The sequence below is a fragment of the Coffea arabica genome, chromosome 8c (assembly GCF_036785885.1).
Source record: "Coffea arabica cultivar ET-39 chromosome 8c, Coffea Arabica ET-39 HiFi, whole genome shotgun sequence".
Lineage (NCBI taxonomy): Eukaryota > Viridiplantae > Streptophyta > Magnoliopsida > Gentianales > Rubiaceae > Coffea > Coffea arabica.
In genome coordinates, this window is record NC_092325.1 from 23,938,575 (window position 1) to 23,956,664 (window position 18,090).

Below are 18,090 nucleotides of genomic sequence, written 5' to 3' on the forward strand. Positions count from 1 at the left end.
ACGAAATCCATGGTAATGTTCTTCCACTTCCATTCGGGTATCTGAAGGGGTTGTAGTAAGCCTGATGGTTTTTGGTACTCTGCTTTAACTTATTGGCAAACGAGACATTTTTGCACGTACAGAGCGATTTCCTTCTTCATATTGTCCCACCAATTGGCTCCTTTGAGATCCTGATACATCTTGCTACTACCCGGATGGATTGTATACTTGGATCGGTGAGCCTCCTCTAAAATCTCCGTCCTTAATGCTTCCTCTTTGGGTACCACCACTAGGTTCCGGTATCTTAAAATTCCCTCAGGACTAAAGTTGAAGTCAGTTGATTCCCCTTTTTCCACCTTCTCCCCCCATTTCCTCACCATTGAATCCTCCTTTTGAGCTCCTTTTATCCGCTCCAAGAGGGTGGAGGTTACCTTAATGTTGCCAAAAACTACCTTATGACTCCCAAGACAGGGTTTCCACTCACAAATGGATTCCAACAAATCCCACTCTTTAATCATTAACCCCGTTACCTGAACCTTGCGACTTAAGGCATCGGCCACCACGTTCGCTTTCCCCGGATGGTAGTTGATAGTGTAGTCGTAATCCTCCAGAAATTCTATCCATCGCCGCTGCCTCATATTCAACTCCTTTTGTGAAAAGAGGTACCGAAGGCTCTTGTGGTCTGAGTACACCTTGAATGTTACCCCGTACAGATAGTGCCTCCACTTCTTCAGAGCAAAATCAACCGCGGCTAATTCCAGATCATGGGTTGGGTAGTTCTGCTCGTGGGGTTTTAACTTTCTAGAAGCAAATGCTATCACATTTCGGTTCTGCATTAGCACACAACCTAGACCTTCCTATGACGCGTCAGTATAAACAACGAAGCCGTCAACTCCGTTTGGCAGAACTAAAACCGGCGCCATGGTCAACCTTTTCTTTAATTCTTGAAAACTTGTCTCACATCAGGCATTCCATACGAACCGACCATGTTTCTTCGTCAGGTCAGTTAAAGGACCTGCTAATTTGGAGAAGTTTTTAATAAAACGTCGGTAATACCCAGCCAGCCCTAGAAAACTACGAATCTCTGTGGGGTTTTCTGGCCTCTACCAATTGGTCACGGCCTCTACTTTCGCCGGGTCAACCGAGATGCCTTCTTGGGAAATCACATGCCCTAGGAAAGAGATTTTCTCCAACCAAAACTCGCACTTACTGAACTTGGCATATAACTGATGCTCTCTTAGGGTTTGCAAAACAATTCTCAAATGCTGCTCATGCTTCTCGCGAGATTTGGAATAAACCAAGATGTCATCAATGAAAACAATGACAAATTGGTCCAAGCAGGGCTTAACCCTATGCATCAAGTCCATGAAGGTGGCCGGAGCATTGGTTAATCCAAAGGGCATAACCGCGAACTCGTAATGCCCATATCTCGAGTTGAAAGTGATTTTCGGAATATCCTCCTTCCTAATTAGCAACTGGTAATACCCTTGGCGGAGGTCTAGTTTCGAGAAGACCACTGCTCCTTGCAACTGGTCGAACAACTCATCAATGTGGGGCAGTGGATACTTATTTTTAACCGTGATATTGTTCAGGCCCCGATAGTCGATACACATCCTCAAATTTCCGTCCTTTTTCTTTACAAACAACACAAGGGCCCCCAAGGAGACCCACTCTCTTAAATGAACCCCCGCTCCAAAAGGCCTTGTAATTGCAATTTCAGCTCCTTCAGCTCCGCAGGGGCCATTCGATATGGGGTTTTTGAGTTAGGCGAGATCCCCGGTAACAAGTCGATCTTAAATTCTATCTCTCTTTCCGGAGGTAGGGCTACTAACTCATCAAGGAATACATCCGAAAATTCCCGTACTATGTGCACATCCTCTACCTTCAATTTATCCGTGGGGGTATTGATTAGAAAGGCTAAAAATTCTTGCGCCCCTCTACTTAGCAGTTTTCTAACCCGAATGCCCGAAATCAAAGCAGATGAGGCTAACCTACCCTTTATGTCAAACCTTAAGGTTGCCTCACCAGGAATGCGGAATTCTACCACTTTCTTTTTACAATCTAGTTGGGCATTATACTTGGCTAGCCAGTCCATACCCAAGATCACATCATACCCCTTAATGGATAGGCTTATCAAATCTCCTAACAATCGCTTCTCTCCTACCCACACTTCACAATCCTTATAAACCATACTAGTAACCAATCGTTGATTCCCCGTAGGTGTACCAACTTCTAGGTCGAATGGTATACTACCAGGTTTTATATCAATGCCACACATGAAATTAGGGTTAACAAAGGAATGGGTGGCACCAGGATCTACTAAAACCTTTGCAAAGCGGTGGAAAATAGGGACCGTACCTTCTACGACCTCAGAGGAATCTGAGACTTGTTGAGGCTCTAACGAGTACACTCGACTGGTACCTTAGGTTTAGTCCTTTCTCCCTTCGCTGGTACAAAATTGGTCCTCAGCGGTTGTTGGCTTCCCCTTCCATCTTGTTTTAGGACCGGACAAGTGGCCAATCGGTGGTCTGTACTCCCGCAGCGTAAACATTTCCCTTCCTTCCTCCAGTAATTATCTTCCGTGTGGTTTGGCTTCCCACAATGCCCACAGGGACCGCGAGGTGCTGAAGCTGAACCTCCCTGAAAATTTCCTTTTTGGCCTCGCCTAGCTTGGCCACCCCTAGACGGAGTCCCTCTGCCTACTCCAGTCTGCCGTCCACCTCCAGACCCCCGTCCATACTTGGGAGGAGCACTCTTCTCCCCCTATCTTGAACTGCTCCCAGGAAAGCCCCGTTTCTTGGCCTGGAAGTTCCTTATTTGGAGCCTAGCGCTTTCCACTCGTTGCGCCTTCTCGACGGCCTTGCTAAAAGTGTTAATCTAGGCCACCGTGAGGTCCTTCTGAATTTCTACGTTCAAACCCTGGATAAAACGCTTTATTCGCCGCTACTCGGTCATGATCAGCTCAGAAGCAAATTTGGATAGGCAGGTGAACTGACTCTCATACTCCGCTACAGACTGGGCCCTTTGAAACTAGAATCATTGCCACCTGAAAGAGAAATAGCTTTTAAAATCGATGTGACTCCAAAAGTAGCACCTATCTCTAAGACACCATATAGAATGGCTCCATCTGAATTGAAAGAGCTGAAATTGCAATTACAGGATTTTCTAGAGCAAGGCTTTATAAAAAAAAAAGTGATTCACCATGGGAAACTTCAGTGTTGTTTGTTAAAAAGAAAGATAGGAGTTTAAGGTTGTGCATAGACTACCGAGACCTGAATGATGTTACATCAAGAATAAGTACCCTTTACCCCACATTGATGAATTGTTTGACCAATTGCAAGGGGCGGTAGTATTCTCAAAGTTGGATCTCAGGCAGGGTTATTGTCGCGCCCCATTTTTGATAAATAAATAAATGGTTTGAAAAAATGTATTTTTTGATTCAATTTGTGATTGAAAAATGAATTGTGTTTTAAAAGAAAAATGGGTCTAAATGGGGGTTTGAAAATGCGACGATTTGACCCAAAATTATAGTTTAAAAAGGGTTTTTTGAAACAAAATACGGAGTCGCCACTTGGTAATGAGTTAAGGTGTACCAAGTCACCCAAAAAAAGATTTTTTTGTTTTTTGAGGAAAAATAGGAAAAAGTAGGAACAAACCCCTTTTAAACGACTCCTAATCCACGTAAACCAAAGAAAAAGGTTCGGGAGTCACATTTGACAAAGGGGAAGGCAAGGATAAAATCCAAGGCACCCCTTTGACCTAGCCAGGGCTAATTGCATGATTTAATCAAAGATTTTCTTGTTTTAATCAAAGATTTTCTTGTTTTAATCAAAGAATTTATTACATTTGGATGCACTACATGAATGCAAACCCTAGACCTAGGGGTATTGGGGGAAATTTCTCTTCAAAGGTTGAGTGGTGCCAATCACATTAATTGTGAAGCCCAATAACGATCCTTTGAAGGAGTCACGAATAATGCAAGTGGGATGCAAATGAATGGAATGCATGTATGCAATGTGAGGACATGAGTTTGAAAAAGTAATAAAAGGCAATAATATGTAAGTGAAAATGTGCACGTGAGTGGGCAAGGTGCGGTATGTGAAATGATAATATGAAGTACATGTGTGCGAGTGATGATAAAAGTGTTCGTGTGCAAGTGAAGCAACATAAAGGTGCACGTGTGAAAAATAGGGGGAAAAAATGAAATGTGATGGGGGTATAAAATGATAGAGTGGATTTAAAAATGCATGAGCCTAGGGAATTCATGCATATTGGGTACGGGGAGACCTAAATCGTGACTCAATTTGCCCTTTTATAGAGGGAATACAAGCGTGCTAAGGCTTAGAAAAAGCCACACTCGTCTATATCCCATATTTAAGGGGACTCTCAAGCAAATGAACCCTATAACTAGCATGATATGCAAAAGTCCTAAAATGGAGGGAAAAGGGGTTCAAGGGGCATGCAAAATGATAAAACTAAAAAGAATGCATGACATGTAATGAACATGCAAACATGTACTAACGAGGGGAAATCCCTAAGGGTCTAGCGTTGGACTAGCCCATTCTATGAATTCCGACTAGCGTTGGACTAGCGGAAACGTACATTCATCCATCACATTCATTCATGGCTATCGAAAGCGAGTAGACATGCCAAACACTCATAAACACATAGCACATAACATTTAGCATGCTCGACTAGATGCAAGGGCCTAACAAAGCAAAGTAACATGTAGCAACTAAGCATGCAAGACACATAAAACAATTAAAGCCCTAACTATTACATTTGCTAGCTAGGCACATGACTTCGATAGGTCTTCATTGAATGCTCCTCCAAGCCCTATCTATTACATTAGGGAGACCCTACTACAATCTAAAAGGGGGAAAAGGAATAAAATAATTAAATCCCTAACTATTACAAGCCAAGAGGTGTACACATACCCCATAAAGAATAACTTAAATAAAAAGCAAAAGTAAATGACATAAATAAAAGAAATTAAAGAAAGGCTAGGAAAGCAAAGTAGACATGTATTTCTCACGTAGCACGTTGGTTCACATAGGAGAGGCAAAAAAAAAAAGATAAAAGAAGTTATACCTCCCTTGAGTTGGAGCTCTAATGAGGTGAAACTACTAATTTACCCTCCAAAATAAAAGAGATGGTCAAGGTACCAATTTATTTGGAGAAATTAAAGAAAATAGGCAAACACAAGCTCATTCGGTCATAAAGCCCCTAAAGTCATGACTTAAGTGCAATTGACAAAGCATGGTAGCTAATCGAAGCAAAACAATCAATGAGATCGCAAAAACTAAAGCTACCAAGGACCAAATTGAAGACATCATTCAATTGGTTGGGTCATAGTAGAACAAAGGAGGACTTGGGGGGTCAAAAATGCAAATTCCACAAGGTTTCCATGCATGCATACGAGGAAGATTTAAGCTTCTGCAATTGAGTAAAAAAATCTTCTGCATTTCGTTTCACAAATGGAGATTTATCCAACTTCACACTGAGCAGCAAAGCCAATAACTTTCACAATCAACAATCGAAAACATAGCAGCAAACTATACAAATTCTGATGAAAAATTCATGCAAACTCAAAGAAAATTTCTGCAATAGCAAGTTTCTGCAATATTTTGTTCTTATGCTTTCAGCCAACAAAACAACTCCACAATGCACAGATTGTCTATCAAAAATCTGACTTTGCACAGCTTCAAACTACACAAACTACATACCAATCACCATTCAAACAGGTAGACACCTTAGATAGATCCCCTACTCATACAAAAATTCTGGAAACATACAAAAACTTGAAGAATACAAACTGCCGTAACTTCCTGCTGCAAATTTGCAGCTCAAACACAAACAGGCATTTTAGCACAAAAACTCAAGAAAACCAGCAACCAAATCGTCATACACCCCAAGCTTCTATTCCCAAACCCTCGAAAGATTCACAAACTCCTTAACCAAAACCCAAATGAAACCCAACTTTACTTAAAACAGAAATCAGTCAGCTACGCTTTTAGAAACAGAGCAACATCGGATGAAAGCCATAAAGAAACTACTAAATCCCATGAAACCCCCAAAACCTAGCATCCGATTATCTATAGACCCTATTTATATATATCTTGAGCCCTCAAGACTGGACCTTTGAAACAACAGAAATCATCAAGGCGGAAATGCCAACAAAATGCATATGCGATGAAGAAAACCCATTCGGTGGTAAAAAAAATTATTGGGAGTATCAGATTAGCTAAGTAAAGGATAATTTATTACCTTGTGATGAACTTGAACGAAGTTAACATCAAAGAGACGAACAGATGATACTCCACAAGAATCTTCGCGAGTTCACCGATGCACCGGCAGAGACGATCTGCGACTTTGGAGGGCAGATTTGAAGGCTTTCCTGAGGGTTTTTGTTTTTTTTTTAACAAGATCTGAACAAGAATTTCTCTCTTGATGTTGGTAAGTGCACAACAATCCACAGTTTGGTGAATGATGCCGAATTTATGGAGAAAATCTTCGCTCAAGAGGGCTGGATGTTCAGCCTTTTCCAAGGAAAAAACGCAGCATGCATTCTACCTTTGTTGCTATCGCGTCTTGCCGTTCCTTTTTCCCAACCACTGCCCAGATTTTCAGTCTATCTTCCTCTCTAATCTGAGTTTTCCTAGTTTTTTTTGGTTGTCACTCGATGCCCCCTTTCTCTCTTCCCTCTTGCTCTCGGCTCAGCTATCTCAGTTTTCAGCCGTCCAACCAATTTCCTCCCTTTTTCCTTTCTTTCCGATCCTCTCCCCTTTGCGGCTCTCCATCCCCTTTTCTATTTATATCGGAACCTCCAACCCTAAAACTCAGTCCTTTCTCCTATATTTGCAGCCTAAGGGGCTCCCGAGCCTTTGTTTGCAAGCTGCGTAAAAACGCAGCTTGCATGCCGCGGCCTTCTTCTCTTTTTTTTTTTTAACTTAATTAAACAAAAATTGAAAATAGTAAAAATAAATAACAAAACAAATTAATTAACATTAGAAACAACAATGTGCAATTTTCATTTTTCATTTTCCATTTTCATTTTTCCTTCTTTTTTTTTTCTCTAAATGAACCAAACGAAAGTAAAATAAAGTAGGAATGACTAAAAATAGATAAATATACCCAAATAAAACAAAATTGCTATTTTTCTTTTTTTCCTTTTTTTCTTTTTTATGATTTTTCTGTTTTCCTCTTTTTTTCAAGAAATTCTATACTAAAACTTAAAAATAAAAATAAAACTAAAAACTAAAACTAACAATCGAATAAAACTAACACGATAAATAAAAAACTAAAAATAAACAGTAAATGAAATTACACCAAAAATTTGGTGTCTACAGTTTGCCCCTCTTTGTCTGAGTTTTGGAAAAACTTGAGACAAATAAGTAGACACCAAATACTTACCTGCGTTATTCGGCTGCGAATTACTCAAACGATGGGGACTGACCCCTGACAGGAAATTTTAAAATCGGGACTGACCCGAGACAGAAATTTAAACGGAATAGACCCACGGGATAGACCCGAAACGAAATGTAAATGGGATAGACCCAGACAGAAATGTAAATGGGATAGACCCAAACAGAAAATGTAAATGGGATAGACCCACGGGATAGACCCGGACAGAAATTTAAATGGGATATACCCAAACAGAAATTTAAATGGGATAGACCCAAACAGAAATTTAAATGGGATAGACCCACGGGATAGACCCAAACAGAAATTTAAATGGGATAGACCCAGACAAAAAATGTAAATGGGATAGACCCACGGGATAGATCCGGACAGAAATTTAAATGGGATAGACCCAAACAGAAAAATGTAAATGGGATAGACCCAAACAGAAATTTAAATGGGATAGACCCACGGGATAGACCCGGATAGAAATTTAAATGGGATAGACCCAAACAGAAAAAATGTAAATGGGATAGACCCAAACAGAAATTTAAATGGGATAGACCCAAACAGAAATTTAAATCATGGGACTGACCCGAATAAGCTTTTAATCATGGGACTGACCCGAATAAGCTTTTAATCATGGGACTGGCCCGAACAAAACGAAAATCATGGGACTGACCCGAATAAAATGAAAATCGTGGGACTGACCCGAATAAAATGAAAATCATGGGACTGACCCGAATAAAATTTAAATCATGGAGTGCTCACTAGTGGGACTGACCCACGGCTAGTGGCAGAATAAAAGGAAATGCTCACTGGTGGGACTGACCCAACTCCAATGGCAATGAAAATAAAATGCTTACTGGCAGGACAAACCCAGCTCCAATAGCAATGAAAATAAAATGCTTACTGGCGGGACAAACCCACGCTCTAGTAGCTGTGAAAATGAAATGCTTACTGGCAGGACAAACCCATGCTCCAGCAGCGGTGAAAAATGAATTGTTTAGACAATCGGACAGCGGGATCAAACCCGAGCCTGCCGTGATGAACTTGATTTGATTTTTGACTTTTTGATTTTTTGATTTTTTTTATTTTTGATTTTTTGATTTTTTTGATTTTTTGATTTTTCCTGACTGAGAGCGACTTGTCGAAATAATTTGCCTCAGTGTGATGAATTAGTCAGTGGGATTAAACCCAAGCCTGCCCAATGGGAAGTTGGTGGCACGAAATCCAGGCCCAACGTGATCTTGTGAAGTTGGCGGCACGAAATCCAGGCCCAACGGGATCTTGTGAAGTTGGCGGCATGAAATCCAGGCCCAACGGGATCTTGTGAACAAGAAATTGAATTTGATTTGTCAAGAAACAAGCAATTAAATTTGATTTTTCAAGAAACAAGAATTTGAACTTGATTTTTGACTTTTGAATTTTTTTGAATTTTTCTGATTTTTTGAGAGAATCTTTTTCAAAATAATTTGCCCCAGTGTCGAGTCCATTTTTCCCTCCTTCTTCTTGCTTCTCTTTGCAGTATCGGCCTTCCGCCCCACTGGATGCTTTTCGTCATTTTGAACCATGAATACCTGTACAAGGGGTTCATCAAAGTATGACATGCACGTAAATTCCAGGAAAAGAGCAGCGGGATTGATCCGAAAAATGTTATTATTTGATTTTTAGACAAAAACCTCAAATGTATTACAAAAAAATTTGCCCCAGTATGGACTTATTTCATGAAATCTTACAAATAAAATTTTGCCCCAGTGTGGGCTCCCTTGATTGCAAAAATTCGTTCAGATGATTTCCCATTTATTTGAACAAAGAAAAACCGTACTTTCTAAAATTTAGAAAAGAATGCACATATACAACAATGTGAAGAAACTTTAAACATCAAGTTTGAACTCATGCATAAATTTCATGATGAATTCCTCGAAGTAACACCAAATTTAAGAAGATTTCTTCCTCACTTTTAGCATTGGTGTTTAGGGTAACGGGTCACAACTTCTGGTTGGCTCATCTTTCAGGACCAATCAAGTGACTTTATTTTTGAAATGGCTAAGGAAATGGGATGTCAGAATCTGTCTCATTTTTGTGCCCCAATTGTATGTAATCCATTCAATGTCACATCTTAGTGAAAGCAAAGAGTTTGTCACCCTTATTTCTTAAGAAAACGTAGTCCACATATGAGCTTTATAGGCTTGTAACAATATGGATAACGATAACTAATCATGTGGGAACAGGCTATAGCCTTAAGATCACAAGTGATTGATGGATTTCTTATGAGCATAATACTCACTTTGGATTGTCATGAAGGAATAAGTCAACGATGGACTTTATTAGCTTGTAATGTGGCTTGAAACGATAGTTGAAGGATAAGTCAAGGACATTGCACCACAGATCGCATTTTTCCAAAATTGCCCCTATTTTGAACTCGAAGATTCTGAACTTTGTTTGATCACTCAATAGGGACTTCACCATCGAATCTTTTGTATTTCATTTTTCCTTTTTGCTTTTCCGTTTTCTTTTCTTTGATCTGGTGGGTTTTCCATGGTGAGTAGCGTCAGCCCCCATACTCAAGCAATTCAGAAATACAGCTAAAATTTTCCAGCATCAGAAATTTTCTTGACAGGGCCATTGCAAAGAACAGAAGTCAGGACTTTCGGTTTTTGTAATGGGGTCAGGTGTGGTGTTTTAGAAAAGTTAAGGCTTGAAGGCAGATTTTAAAAATGGTTTAAGTAATCTGAGATCGCATTGTTGTGCCAACCCTATTTTAGGGTTAAATCAAGACTTTGCCCCAGTTTATGCTTAATTGAGGCTTTTTCTCTTTCATTTTCTTTCTTCTTTTGATTTTTTTTGGCTTTCTACCATTTTTGAACTTTCACAAAATTTGCCCCAGTTTATTTTTTGAACTGAGGTTCTCTTTTCTCTTTTCCTTTTGATTTTGTTGCATTGTCACTTTTCACTTCTTGAAACTTTTTCCTTTTCAATTCAAACTTGCCCCCAGTGTGGGGTTTGCGATTCTCAGGGGTTGCCAAACGAAATAATTTATTCTGATGGCTCAAAAGGGATAACTAGGGATAGAATGTTTGATTGGAAAAGAAGAGGGCCTGACTTTTGCTCCGTCCCTTACAATAACTCTGAAAGGAAACTTTCGTTAATGGGAAATGTTTTTGCATGTATCTGAATTAACCGACTGAGGAAGACCCTTGTTCATCCATATTTGTGAAACATAGGCGGTCCGTGCGGACAAATCTCTTCCTTTTCTTCTCTTTTTTTTTTTCAAAATTCTCCAATCTCCTTCCCCAATGTGGGGTGCGATCATATGTACAATCGAAAAGAACCACCAATTTTTAGCTCAAATGAGGATGCAAGGGATGATTAGTGTTTAGGTTGTAGAAATGACGGCCAAAGTATCATTCTTACACCTCATGACAACCAAAGTAACGAAATGGTCATTGAAAATCCATTTCCTTTTGATATTTGAAAAATTTTCCAATAAAGGGTAGTGATCATCAAGGCGTTTATTTGGAACGAAATTATTCTTTTATAGGCTCAAATGGGAGAGCAAATGATAAAATGTGTATAGGTAGAGAAAAGAATGCTCAAAGTATCATTCCAAATTTTCAAAACAAACAAGAATAATGCACATTTTTGCTTTTCACTTAGATGTGAATTGAATATCATTAAACACAGTGGATGTTTCTCAAGCAAAGATTGCCCCAACTTGCAATTCATCAATCAATGTGACCGATTTTATTTTGGGATTAAGTGAAGGAGAAAGGCATCTCATCGGGCCTTTTGAGTGGCCATTCACCCTTTTCCGAGCACTCTTATTGTATAGCTCAGATTACCAACCTAGTGTACATGAGGATTTTTAGAGAGTATACACTTGTGAAATTCAGGTTATAGGTTCGAAAAAATCCCAATTTGGTCTTATTTCTCAAAATTTATCATGAAATCTCCAATGAGTAAGAATAAAGGATGAAATGTACATAAATATACACAAAACAATAATTGTCCAAAAATTTTATTGCTGAAACAGTTTGAAACAAAATTCCTCATTCAATTATGATACAAATGAGAAAAGAGAAACTTGTAAAGGGCTCCTCGTATACACTTTTCATTTCCTTTTCTTTTGAAACAAAATGTATTAACAAATCAAATAAACAGAATTTCCCTTTGGAAGACAATTACAACATCTCTTAGAGGCTTTAGCGTAGAGCTTCCAGATAAATCATTTATGTTTTCATTGTAGGATCTGCCCAAGAATCAAGTAATACTTGTAATCTTCAAGCTTTATTGGATCAAAATTATCAGATATAGAAGAATATTTTCGCCTTATTGAAACATTTTTATGAATGCAAGGGAGGGGGGAAACAAAAGAAAAATACCCTGAGTTAGTAAGAAAGAATATAAAATCGGTATGCATGTCCTATGGGGGGAGCCCTTTTGTGCCAAGGGTAGGCCTAGCATGAAAATGCAATCCTCTATGGTAGGCACTATACCATACCTGATGGATCCGATCAACTTATTGAGTGACAAATAAATTTGAAAAATTTGGTCAATTGGAGTGACGAAAGTCATTTGTCAAAATGAGGGCAACGTCCGAATGGATTGATCACTTTTGATCGATACAAGAACTTGCAAAAACGCACGGGTTTGACCTTGACGAACCTTCTATAGAAGAGATTGGAATTCGTTTTGACAACTTTTCTCAGTGAAGCACAGGTCAAAAACTCCAACTGATCAAATGGCTGGATGCAATGGATGTTTTTCTCAAAATCGACTAGGTTTTCCATTTTGAAATTCGACATTGAAATCCTAATTGGTCAAATGGGTTGAATGAAATTGACAATTTATTTAAAATCGACCAGATTAACCTAAAAAGGGAAACTAGTCAAATGAATTGAGTGGAATTTAATAACTTACTCAAAATGGACCAAATCATCCTAAAAAAGGAACTTGATCGAATGAAATTGAGAATTTTATTCAACATCGACCGGATCATCCTAAAAAATGACATTAGTTAAATGAATTGAATGAAATCGAGAATTTATTCAAAATTGACCAGATTGCCCTAAAAATGAGTGAATTGGCCAAATGAAAATGAAAATTTATTCAGAAATCGACCGGATGACCCTAAAAAGGGTAAATTGGTCAAATGAGTTGATGATTTATTCAAAAATCGACCGGATGACCCTAAAAAGGGTAAATTGGTCAAATGACCCTAAAAAGGGTAAATTGGTCAAATGAATTGACGATTTATTGAATGAATTGGCAAAATGGATTGGTTGAATTGTCCGGCCATTGGTTATTTCAAAATTATTAAGGCACATTAGTCTATGACCTTCTAAAAATCAAATTTTGGCCTCAATTTATTTATCGTCTCAATAGGAGGAATCATTCGTGAATTTTCTTCAAATTAATATCCTTTTACGCAAGGGATTTTTACCAACTTGGCCAAAAAGTGATTATTAGATGCTCATATTCCAAAGGTCACTCTATGAAAATGATCGAATCCTACCTTACCTTGTGCACTACCTCTTTGGATGGTACAAAATGTAAACGTGCAAGTCTCACTGGATTAAGTATCCGAGACACAAGGTGGCTTATTCCTAAACACGGGATTCCCTATGTGGCATTCCCTTTCTAGGATTTATGCATGATGCCATTTTTATCAAAGCAAGAAAAAAAATGCAATTCAAAATGAAACGTGAACTAAGGAACCCTTTGTCTGCCAGGGTAGGCCTAAAATGGTATGACATTATTAATTTATGAACGAAATATACCAAAATTGCTTAAACGTGCACTATCCTATCTACACGGGTAGGCTTCTAAAAGAAGGTCATGCCAGACCTCTTATTTGCTAGGGTTTGTGAATGCAACGGGGACACAAAACCAAGAAAAGTTAGCGCAATCAGATAAATACACATAACACATTGTAGCAACGAAATCAACACAAGGAAATAAAGCAATAAAAAGAAGAAAGGGGTTGGACCCCTCCCCTCGTGAATAGTGTCCCTAATAGGGTAAGGCTGACTCTACCCTAGGCAAGCTAAAATGGATGCATGAGGTTGGGGCTCACTAATGCATCTAGACTCGATAGGTCATAGGTCCCCGAGCCTTCAGACTTGGAAACCAAGGGTCATCACTCCCAAGGTTCCTTGTCGGTGGCTCGAGCGATTCCCCAGACGTTGCTACGCACATATCGTGTTACGGCTACCCGTCTGGGCGAATCTAAAAAGAATCCTCAACCTTCGACTAAAAACTAATAGGTCATTAACCTAAAGTTTAAAGCGGAAGATCGAGTGACCCCTCGGATCACGCTACGCGCACGTCGTGTCACGATCACATGTCCAAGTGGGTCGCCGAATCCTAGTAGGGTGGAGTGGCGTGACAAGCCACTAAAAGAAAAATAAATGAAGGGATAAAAAATAAAGCGTATGCTCGTATGCTAGTGCTCGTTTGGAGGGGAGGGATCAAGAACCAACGTGAGGCTCTAAGGTATGTCCCCCACCCAAATGCAATGCAAAGCGCGGAATCACATACATAAACCATTCATCAATTAAAACAAACGTACGCCAAATGAGTAAGTGAGGGAGTTGGTACGCGTGAAATGCAAAATCCTAATAAAAGGAAAAATGCAACCCTAAAACACCCAAATGTGATATATGAAAAGATTAAAAGAAGAAAAAGATTGATTAAATCAAATTTGCTCGGACTCTCGAATATCCCCAGTGGAGTCGCCAACTGTCGCGCCCCATTTTTGATAAATAAATAAATGGTTTGAAAAAATGTATTTTTTGATTCAATTTGTGATTGAAAAATGAATTGTGATTTAAAAGAAAAATGGGTCTAAATGGGGGTTTGAGAATGCGACGATTTGACCCAAAATTATAGTTTAAAAAGGGTTTTTCGAAACAAAATACGGAGTCGCCACTTGGTAATGAGTTAAGGTGTACCAAGTCACCCAAAAAAAGATTTTTTTGTTTTTTGAGGAAAAATAGGAAAAAGTAGGAAGAAACCCCTTTTAAACGACTCCTAGTCCACGTAAACCAAAGAAAAAGGTTCGGGAGTCACATTTGACAAAGGGGAAGGCAAGGATAAAATCCAAGGCACCCCTTTGACCTAGCCAGGGCTAGTTGCATGATTTAATCAAAGATTTTCTTGTTTTAATCAAAGAATTTATTACATTTGGATGCACTACATGAATGCAAACCCTAGACCTAGGGGTATTGGGGGAAATTTCTCTTCAAAGGTTGAGTGGTGCCAATCACATTAATTGTGAAGCCCAATAACGATCCTTTGAAAGAGTCACGAATAATGCAAGTGGGATGCAAATGAATGGAATGCATGTATGCAATGTGAGGACATGAGTTTGAAAAAGTAATAAAAGGCAATAATATGTAAGTGAAAATGTGCACGTGAGTGGGCAAGGTGCGGTATGTGAAATGATAATATGAAGTACATGTGTGCGAGTGATAATAAAAGTGTTCGTGTGCAAGTGAAGCAACATAAAGCTGCACGTGTGCAAAATAGGGGGAAAAAAATGAAATGTGATGGGGGTACAAAATGATAGAGTGGATTTAAAAATGCATGAGCCTAGGGAATTCATGCATATTGGGTACGGAGAGACCTAAATCGTGACTCAATTTGCCCTTTTATAGAGGGAATACAAGCGTGCTAAGGCTTAGAAAAAGCCACACTCGTCTATATCCCATATTTAAGGGGACTCTCAAGCAAATGAACCCTATAACTAGCATGAAATGCAAAAATCCTAAAATGGAGGGAAAAGGGGTTCAAGGGGCATGCAAAATGATAAAACTAAAAAGAATGATGACATGTAATGAACATGCAAACATGTACTAACGAGGGGAAATCCCTAAGGGTCTAGCGTTGGACTAGCCCATTCTATGAATTCCGACTAGCGTTGGACTAGCGGAAACGTACATTCATCCATCACATTCATTCATGGCTATAGAAAGCGAGTAGACATGCCAAACACTCATAAACACATAGCACATAACATTTAGCATGCTCGACTAGATGCAAGGCCCTAACAAAGCAAATTAACACGTAGCAACTAAGCATGCAAGACACATAAAACAATTAAAACCCTAACTATTACATTTGCTAGCTAGGCACATGACTTCGATAGGTCTTCATTGAATGCTCCTCCAAGCCCTATCTATTACATTAGGGAGACCCTACTACAATCTAAAAGGGGGAAAAGGAATAAAATAATTAAATTCCTAACTATTACAAGCCAAGAGGTGTACACATACCCCATAAAGAATAACTTAAATAAAAAGCAAAAGTAAATGACATAAATAAAAGAAATTAAAGAAAGGCTAGGAAAGCAAAGTAGACATGTATTTCTCACGTAGCACGTTGGTTCACATAGGAGAGGCAAAAAAAAAAGATAAAAGAAGTTATACCTCCCTTGAGTTGGAGCTCTAATGAGGTGAAACTGCTAATTTACCCTCCAAAATAAAAGAGATGGTCAAGGTACCAATTTATTTGAAGAAATTAAAGAAAATAGGCAAACACAAGCTCATTCGGTCATAAAGCCCCTAAAGTCATGACTTAAGTGCAATTGACAAAGCATGGTAGCTAATCGAAGTAAAACAATCAATGAGATCGCAAAAACTAAAGCTGCCAAGGACCAAATTGAAGACATCATTCAATTGGTTGGGTCATAGTAGAACAAAGGAGGACTTGGGGGGTCAAAAATGCAAATTCCACAAGGTTTCCATGCATGCATACGAGGAAGATTTAAGCTTCTGCAATTGAGTAAAAAAATCTTCTGCATTTCGTTTCACAAATGGAGATTTATCCAACTTCACACTGAGCAGCAAAGCCAATAACTTTCACAATCAACAATCGAAAACATAGCAGCAAACTATACAAATTCTGATGAAAAATTCATGCAAACTCAAAGAAAATTTCTGCAACAGCAAGTTTCTGCAATATTTTGTTCTTATGCTTTCAGCCAACAAAACAACTCCACAATGCACAGATTGTCTATCAAAAATCTGACTTTGCACAGCTTCAAACTACACAAACTACATACCAATCACCATTCAAACAGGTAGACACCTTAGAAAGATCCCCTACTCATACAAAAATTCTGGAAACATACAAAAACTTGAAGAATACAAACTGCCGTAACTTCCTGCTGCAAATTTGCAGCTCAAACACAAACAGGCATTTTAGCACAAAAACTCAAGAAAACCAGCAACCAAATCGTCATACACCCCAAGCTTCTATTCCCAAACCCTCGAAAGATTCACAAACTCCTTAACCAAAACCCAAATGAAACCCAACTTTACTTAAAACAGAAATCAGTCAGCTACGCTTTTAGAAACAGAGCAACATCGGATGAAAGCCATAAAGAAACTACTAAATCCCATGAAACCCCCAAAACCTAGCATCCGATTATCTATAGACCCTATTTATATATATCTTGAGCCCTCAAGACTGGACCTTTGAAACAACAGAAATCATCAAGGCGGAAATGCCAACAAAATGCATATGCGATGAAGAAAACCCATTCGGTGGTAAAAAAAATTATTGGGAGTATCAGATTAGCTAAGTAAAGGATAATTTATTACCTTGTGATGAACTTGAACGAAGTTAACACCAAAGAGACGAACAGGTGATACTCCACAAAAATCTTCGCGAGTTCACCGATGCACCGGCAGAGACGATCTGCGACTTTGGAGGGCAGATTTGAAGGCTTTCCTGAGGGTTTTTGTTTTTTTTTAACAAGATCTGAACAAGAATTTCTCTCTTGATGTTGGTAAGTGCACAACAATCCACAGTTTGGTGAATGATGCTGAATTTATGGAGAAAATCTTCGCTCAAGAGGGCTGGATGTTCAGCCTTTTCCAAGGAAAAAACGCAGCCTGCATTCTACCTTTGTTGCTATCGCGTCTTGCCGTTCCTTTTTCCCAACCACTGCCCAGATTTTCAGTCTATCTTCCTCTCTAATCTGAGTTTTCCTAGTTTTTTTTGGTTGTCACTCGATGCCCCCTTTCTCTCTTCCCTCTTGCTCTCGGCTCAGCTATCTCAGTTTTCAGCCGTCCAACCAATTTCCTCCCTTTTTCCTTTTTTTCCGATCCTCTCCCCTTTGCGGCTCTCCATCCTCTTTTCTATTTATATCGGAACCTCCAACCCTAAAACTCAGTCCTTTTTCCTATATTTGCAGCCTAAGGGGCTCCCGAGCCTTTGTTTGCAAGCTGCGTTTTTACGCAGCTTGCATGCCGCGGCCTTCTTCTCTTCTCTTTTTTTTTTAACTTAATTAAACAAAATTGAAAATAGTAAAAATAAATAACAAAACAAATTAATTAACATTAGAAACAACAATGTGCAATTTTCATTTTTCATTTTCCATTTTCATTTTTCCTTCTTTTTTTTTCTCTAAACGAACCAAACGAAAGTAAAATAAAGTAGGAATGACTAAAAATAGATAAATAAACCCGAATAAAACAAAATTGCTATTTTTCTTTTTTTCCTTTTTTCCCTTTTTATGATTTTTCTTTTTTCCTCTTTTTTTCAAGAAATTCTATGCTAAAACTTAAAAATAAAAATAAAACTAAAAACTAAAACTAACAATCGAATAAAACTAACACGATAAATAAAAAACTAAAAATAAACAGTAAATGAAATTACACCAAAAATTTGGTGTCTACAGTTATTATCAGTTGAGGATTT

At 38.7% G+C, this 18,090-nt stretch overlaps 1 protein-coding gene across 1 annotated transcript in view; it reads right to left on the bottom strand.

Annotated features, from left to right (window-relative positions):
- Positions 1-815, bottom strand: part of LOC140013424 (uncharacterized) — a 38,279-nt gene extending 37,464 nt beyond the window's left edge. The window contains exon 1 of the mRNA XM_072062701.1: positions 357-815. Coding sequence (XP_071918802.1) covers positions 357-815 — 459 coding nt within the window. The remainder of the gene's footprint in view (positions 1-356) is intronic.
- Between the last annotated feature and the right edge of the window lie 17,275 nt (positions 816-18,090).